At 54.1% G+C, this 7,632-nt stretch overlaps 2 protein-coding genes across 2 annotated transcripts; one reads left to right on the forward strand and one right to left on the reverse strand.

Moving 5' to 3' along the window:
* Positions 1-338: 338 nt before the first annotated feature.
* Positions 339-2,019, forward strand: BZA05DRAFT_354301 (uncharacterized protein). Its single transcript, XM_051481362.1, has 4 exons — positions 339-461; positions 508-831; positions 898-1,165; positions 1,212-2,019. Exons 1-4 carry the CDS (start codon positions 448-450, stop codon positions 1,905-1,907), a joined length of 1,302 nt encoding a protein of 433 aa, XP_051338913.1. The 5' UTR covers positions 339-447; the 3' UTR covers positions 1,908-2,019.
* Positions 2,020-2,413: 394 nt separating this feature from the next.
* Positions 2,414-6,871, reverse strand: BZA05DRAFT_445533 (uncharacterized protein; the record flags this gene model as incomplete). The annotated part of the gene is made up of 8 exons (XM_051486999.1): positions 2,414-4,668; positions 4,722-5,030; positions 5,086-5,787; positions 5,841-6,009; positions 6,068-6,343; positions 6,416-6,475; positions 6,530-6,737; positions 6,819-6,871. 8 exons carry the CDS (start codon positions 6,869-6,871, stop codon positions 2,414-2,416), a joined length of 4,032 nt encoding a protein of 1,343 aa, XP_051338914.1.
* Between the last annotated feature and the right edge of the window lie 761 nt (positions 6,872-7,632).

Consider the following 7,632-nt stretch of genomic DNA (forward strand, 5'->3'; position numbering starts at 1 on the left):
AAGTCTCAATCCCCCGGTCCCGCTAAAGGAATTGAACCTCGTGCCGAACTGCGAGTTTGTCGCATCGGAGTGTTCGACGATCGCTAGTCTCAAGTATTCTACAGCAGCAGTTTGCGTTCGACGTAGCGAGCCGCCGTCAAAATGTTGCGCCTAATTCTTTGGTGTTGAGCTAGACCAGACTCCTGTGCTCACAAAATATGTCTAATAATTGCATACTTCTTGTGAACGTGGACACTGGACACTGGATGAATGACGATCCAAAAAGGACTGATGTAACTTCCATTTCTCCCCGCAACCCTGAGCCGCATCCTCGCCAAAGGTCCAGCTCACCCCACTTCAGCCCTGCACACGAAACCACGTGCGTCGAGCTGGGAGCACCGTCCATATCCCCGTCCAGTCCACATCCCCGTCCTCAGCACCTCCACGCCCCACAGCTTCTCCGCAACTATGTCGCTCTTCTAGTAAGTCCCCACCCGCCACCTTTCCCACATGGACTTACCCGTGCAGCTCCACATTCCGCGGCTACCTCACTTCGCAAGACGGGCGTGCTCTCGGCGCCCTCCTCAATCCGACCCGCAGCGACGTTTCGTCCTTCGCGTACTCGTCGAACCACGTCTCGATCCGCTCCACCGTGTCTAAGGAACTCGGCGGAATCTCGTCGTTCCGCAATGGAATCACCGACAAGGGGCAAAAGGCATGGGTCGACACCGTGGTCGCGTACTGGGAGGTCGTGTATGAGCTTGAGCGCGGCGATACCGGCCGCCAAATTGGCGATGAGGGAGATATGGGCTATTGGGGGCGCGCATACAATAAACAGAGCAACCTTACAACGTAAGATTCTTTCCCGGACAACTGGAGGGGGACGGGGAGAAGGTTCGATGCTAATTGCGGAAATAGGTCCATATCGAGAGGTTTCGCCAACGGCGGATGGCCGAATTGGTTGCTACCCGTCCTATACGTATCGTGTCGGTACCTGCGGAACTTTGCGATCTTGGCAGATGAAGAGGACAAGAAAGACGGGAAAAAGGCCGAGAAGCTGGAGGATGCGGCGCGGTACCTCAACAAGATGTTCACGCTGTGTCTGAGCGACCGCGCTCCTCTAGAGGAGAGCAGGAAGTGGGGGACATATTATATTGTCAACCTGCTGTTCAAGACATACTTTAAGGTATGGATACATCTACCTGACTGATGTCACATGCTAACAGAAACAGCTTAACGCAATAACATTGTGTAAGAACGTGATGCGAGCTCTGACGGCCACAACAACGGACATGCCGCCTCTCAACGCCTTCCCCAAGTCTCACGTCGTAACCTTCAAATACTACGTCGGGGTAATCAACTTCCTCGAAGAAGACTACGTGGCCGCGGAAGAGAACCTTCTCGAGGCTTTGCAAAGCTGCCAGACCGGCTCCTCTAAGAACCAAGAACTAATCCTGACCTACCTCATTCCCGCGCACCTCATGACCACCCACCAGCTCCCCACCGCCACGCTCTTCAGAAACTACCCGCGCCTCCAACACCTCTTCCAAACAATCTGCAACACAATCAAGACCGGCAACCTACAGGCCTTCGACAAAGCGCTCGAGGCGCACGAAGACGACTACGTCCGCCGGCGCATCTACCTCACGCTCGAGCGAGGCCGCGACATCGCGCTGCGAAACCTGTTCCGCAGGGTGTTCATCATCGGCGGGAAGAAGACGAGGATTCCGGTAGAGGAATTTCGGCGCGCGATGGGATTTGCTACTGCCGGTAAGGACGGCGGGACCAGGAAGGAGGTCGAGCCGGAAGAGGTCGAGTGTCTCCTGGCCGGAATGATCTACAAGGGCCTCATGAAGGGGTACATCTCCCGTGAAAAGAGCATGGTGGTGCTCAGCAATAAGGAAGCATTTCCCGGGACTGGCGTGTAGACGAATGGAATGGGGAGACTTGATGTAACTATTTGCTTTGATGTGCGTTGACGAGAATGAATAGGCAGTCTACATATGCTGTACTTTAGATGAAAAACGAGAATACCTATTTACCATTACTGAAGAATCCCACGGAGTGTGTTTCTTCTTCCCACAGTGTTTTTTACTTATCATTACAGCCGCTACATACAAGTGCACGGAAATTACAAACGAAACTGTTCACGCTTAGACTCTATCCAAACAAACAGGTGAACTGTGAAGTACAAACGAGAAAGATGAGAAAAGAGAAAAGAGTAATAAAAAAAAACAAAAAAAAACAAAACACATAACCCCATAGTATCATGCAACCATACTTCGTCACTTGTGCCGCTCATCCCCCTAGTAGTAATAGCAAAACAGCAAAATGAAAAGACAGATAAATGAAAACAAAACATAGAAAAATCCGCATCCAGATGATAGTGAGTATTTTCGCCTTGTCCCCCCTTCCCCCATTTCCCCCCTTTCCCCTAGAATATCCACCCCCAACTCCTCCTCTTCATCTTCTTCTCCTCCCTAACGCTCAACAGCGTTTCCTTGTGTCCCTTGCCCAGACTCTTCTCCCTCGCCTTTCGCGCCTTCTGGAACCCCGCCGCGGCCTCCTTATACCTCTTCCTCTTGGCATGGACCTTCGCCAGGGTATGCACACCCATGAGCGAGATGGGGTGCTCAGAGCCCAGCGTATCCTCGGCGGCCTTGACGGCCTCGGCCGCAAGCGCCTCCGCCTCCGGCAGGCGCTTCAATTTCACCGCGGTAGCGGCGAGGTAGCACGCGCACTTGATCGTTTCTGGGTGGCTGTCGCCGAGCTTCTCCTTGAGGCGCGCGAGCGCCGTCGTGTACAGACTGTGCGCTTGCTCGTAGCGCTCAGAGATCCGGTGGATGTTGCCCATTCCGACGGTTGCCAGCAGGACGTAGGGGTGGTCGGCGGGGAGCCCGGAGATCACCGTGTTGTAGCCGGCTGAGGCTGCGGGCATCGCCGCTTTGTTCTCGTGGGCTACGGCGAGGTGGTACGAGGCCACGAGGGTTTGCGGGTGCGACTTGCCGAGGCTGCTGGTAAGTGTATTGAAGACGCGCTGGTGGAAGGTGAGTGATCGCTCGTAGTTGCCGGTCTCGCCGCTGAGGAGGCCGTGCGTAGTGAGCGTCGAAAGGACGTCTGGGTGCGTGTCGCCGAGAAGTTTTTCCTGGAGGGGCTCGAGCGTGTTGATGTGCTGCAGGGCTTTTGAGAAGTGGCCTTGTTTGGTGAGAACGTCGGCGATGGAAGACGTCGTGGCGAGGGTGAGCGGGTGCTGGGCGCCGGATTGCGTAGTGTAGCCAGAGAGTACCTGCTGGTACAGCGCGAGCGCCTGAGAATAGTTTCCCTGGGATTGCAGGATATTCGCGGTGCAGGACTTCGCGACGAGAGTGGAGATTCCATCCTTCCCCTGCTTCTCCTCGAGTCCGCCTTCCGCAAGTCGGCTCCAGTCCAATGCTTCCGCATACTGTCCACGGAGACACAGTACCTTCCCAAGACTCGTCGCCGTCTCAAACTCGCGAACATCCACACCCAGCGCTCTGAATCCCGCATACGCCTTGCGATACTCCTTTTCAGCATCCACGTACTGTCCCAGCCGCAGGTATATATCGCCCATCTTCGAGACAGTCCCAAATGTCCACGGATGCTCGGTGGTTCCAAACAGCTTCATCAGACCATCCAGCACCTTTTCATGACAGCTCAACGCTTCAATGTACCGTCCCAGTCGTGTGTATAGCTCTGCCATTCCATCCAGCGTCTCAAGTGTAGAGTGGTGATGTTCGCCGAGCGACGCCATCTTCCTATCCAGCAGCAGCTGGTGTGCATCCAGCGACTCGGAGTGTCGTCCCTGCTTCTCGAGCACACTGGCAACATGTCCCAGTGTCTCCAGCGTCGACGAATGATTAGGTCCGATAGTCATATTCTTCTCCCTTTCGCCCTGAACTTTCTGCAGCAGCTCGAGCGTGGCCGCATAATTCCCCTGGCTGAGGTAGACGAGTGCTAGACGCTGCTGCGTCTCGAGTGTGATTGGATGTCCCTTCGCGCGCTTCTTCTCCTGCGCAGCCAGTACCCGCTGATACTCCACCACCGCCATATCGAACTGTCCGCGGCTGGTGTGCAGAATCGCGATATGCTGGACGATGGAAATGGTCAGGACATTATCTGCGCCCAGCGCGCGCTCCATTCCTTCCAGCGCCTGCTTATACCACGTCAGTGCTTCGTCGAGCTCGCCTTGCGACTGCAGATTCTGCGCGTAGGCATCCATGATCTTGAAGTCCTGTGTGACACACGTATTCTTCTCCTTCCATTTCAGCGCTCTCTGGTATAGCGCCGCGGCCTTCCGCGGGTTTGCAAGACGTTCGTAGGCTCTCGCCAGACTGTACGCAACCTTGCGCGTCCGCTGATCCAGGAATTCGCCATAGCCGTTGCATTGGATCTCGAAGATTTCCGTGGTGAGCTCGATGTGCGGCAGGATCAGGTGCTCGTATGTGTATTCCGCTGACGAGGAAAGGCCTTCTTCGAAGTTGAAGCTCGCGGATACCATGCATGTGACGAGCTTCTTTGCCTCAACCATGGCGTACGGGTCCCTTTCGAGACGCCGGCGCACCCATAGGTGGAATAGCGGCTGGATTGAGAAACTGGTGTCATCGGGTTTGCTGGTGATGAAGGAGAACGCGAGCAGGCTGCCCACCGCCTCCAATATCGTCTGGTCGTCTAGGATAGCTGTTAACTAGTTGTCACATCGAAAAAGGGAATCATATCTGTACCTTTCATCCAGCTGACATCCTCCTTCCCTCCCTTGAGCAGCTTGATGGGAATATCCTCATGGGCAATCAACGAACACAACTCCAGCAGATGTTTCGCCTTGACATCGAGTTTACTCCAGGTAATCCCCCAGATGGTATTAAGCTTGTGCTTGTCACCAGTCTCATCGGAGGAGTAGTCGAGCTCCGTCTTCAGCAGCTTGTGGTACTTCTGCAGGGAAGTTTTAGTAACTGCGATGTATGCCCCGACTTGTTCCAGCGCGAGAGGGAGCTGTCCGATCAGCTTGACGATGTTACTAGCCCATGACATATCTTTACACCAGTCAGCATCAGCAAGGGGGGGGGGGAAGTATACAGAGGAACCAACCATTTCGAGACACGGTCCCAGGATCTTTGCCGGAGCTTGTGATCAACAGGTCCACGCTTTGGGCTTCACCGATGCTATCGGTGACCGTGACCAAGAGCGAGCCGGGGCAGGCATACGGCTTATTCGTGGACAGGAGTATATGACCCGTTTCTGACACCGGGATCACAATCTCCAGCTCGAACGAGTCAGGATCGTAGTTATCGACCATGAGCAGCCATCGGTTATTGGATTCGTGCGATAGCCAGTTCCGTAGGAGCTGCACGCTGGACAAGCGATTGGTAGCCTCCACCAATGCAGCACGGGTCATGATTGGTGGCTCAAAGATCTTCAGTGAGTGGGCGATACGTTGATCACGGTCCGGCGCAGTTTTCCATATCTTGTCGTAGTGCCCGATGATGCTGATTACAGCGTCGTATGAGCTCGCCTGTAATTGCGAGGCGCTGCCAGCGTTGAGCCAGAAGACGGAGGAGTATTTCTGTTGATGCGTGTGGTATCTGTACATGTACTCTAATAAAATCTGCGACTTCCCTGCGCCTGGGGACCCAACCAAGCTGATCGAGTTGCGGTTGAGAGGGCCTGAGCTGTCGTCCGTGAGGCTGTTGGGCCAGAGCCGTTTCCGAATCACCTCCAGCATTTCTTCCCGACCGCAGAAGTTAACGTTCCGCGAGAACGGAGACTTTGCTGGAATCGTGTATTTCTCGTCTGTATCGCATCAGCAAGGCAAATATCGGGCATTGAGCTCGGCGAAGACCTACCAGGCTTTGTCACATCTTGCGGAAGTGTGCAGAATCTCTTGATGCAGGAAACGATGCATAGGAGACCCGGGTCTGTTGACTTCTCGAACCGGCACATTTCAACGTGGGTGGCGTTCAAAGCATGAGTCCGCTCCCCTCTTCCCATGGTGGCAGCAGCCTCCTCGACGACCTGAATGCCGATGCATAAGATTTTAACCTTCCAACCAATGGTAAATAAAGTATCTCACCTGTGATGCCGAAGCTTCGTAGAAACACTCAACCTCAATGTGGAACTTATCCATCATATGCGGGAAAGTATTGAGCTGATCCCAAAGACCGGAACGCCCGTTCGGCAGTGATATCGAGCCGCGTTGCTCTGCCGAAAAGTGCCTCACGATCCGAGAGATTTTGGCCTGTAAGGACGCCTTACTGCCTCTGTGAGGAGTTCCTAGGAAGACGATGCCGCGGGTGGAATTCGCTAGGAAGCGCTGGGCATTCTTAGAGGTTCCCGACGCGATGATGGCCTATCAAGGGTCAGTATTTCGATCTCCCGATCCCGAAGAGGACATGGCATGTTCCGGAGGGGATCTGCGTACATTCTTGCATATTAACCCGCCCAATCCATGACAGATGAAGACCACCGGCCTGCCCTTAATCTAGCCAGCACGTCAGTCGGCCATTCGCATATCCTCCACATCCGGTCCAAATACCTTGCTCTTCTTCCTCTCCTCCATGATAGCCAGCAGCAGATCCGTTCCCTGCTGCGGGAGGGCGCTCAATGACCGTTTCGTAGGATATCCGTACATGATGACTCTCGCATTCGAAACCTCCTTCGGAAGCACCTCCTCAGGCCAGAAGAAGTTCTGAGTCGCCCATGTGCGTCGTACGCCGTCGCCAAAGTCGTGTACGAATATTAGACTATTGAATCACACACACAGACACACTTCAGTATGGGGGCTCTTCCGGAGGTAGACGTTTGTGGGATAAAAAAGTTGGTACGCACTCGAATTCTGCGGAATCGCCAGGATTCCACACAACCGTAAGGCCTTCATCCTTGACTGTCACTGGGAGCACTGGGAGTAGTACTTTGGGTTCCTACAGAGCTTCAGTAAACGCCCTCCTTATTCATCGTCTTCTTCATCATCAACCACTACGACAGAAAATGGGCATGGACTTTCTTTTCCCCAATCCACAACTACTGGGGACAAACACAACCAATATGTGTTTCGTTTTCCGTTTCCTCACAGTTTGCACAACCAAATGGGGGGATTCTAACCATTCTGAAGAGCGATAGAAAGCTACGACGATGACGACGGCAGCGTGCAGCAAGATGCGGCGCGGCGCTGCAGGGTGCTCAATAGGAACGTGATCCTGCCGTTCCCCCCAGAAACCCCCCGCAAGCAGGCGAATGAACGAGTGTGATTGATTGTAAGTGTAAGTGGTGTTGTCTCGATAGTTATCCGAGTATGTAGCGATGTAAAACGGCCCTCGGAAACCCCTGGATAGAATGTAAATGACGTTGCTGAGCGCGCGTAGAGTATGTGTTGGGTAAATCGAGTGGAGCGAAAGAGAGAGCGCGACTGTACTATGTTGTCCGACGAAAACGGAGAAGGGGATAGGTTGGTTCGAATTAACTTGTCGCTGGAGGCATGCTTTTTCGTTGCGATGCGCGGACGGACGGGGCGGGGGTGCAGCGGGATCGTGGGGGGGGGGTGGGTGTTTGGTCGTATGTAGTTTTGGTGGTTGTGGGTTGATGAGGTAGGTGTCGAACAGATGCTGTGGATTTATGGACGGATTGGTTCGGGCTGGTTGG

This window comes from Tricharina praecox, assembly GCF_024521635.1.
Source record: "Tricharina praecox strain CBS 144465 chromosome Unknown BZA05scaffold_14, whole genome shotgun sequence".
NCBI lineage: Eukaryota > Fungi > Ascomycota > Pezizomycetes > Pezizales > Pyronemataceae > Tricharina > Tricharina praecox.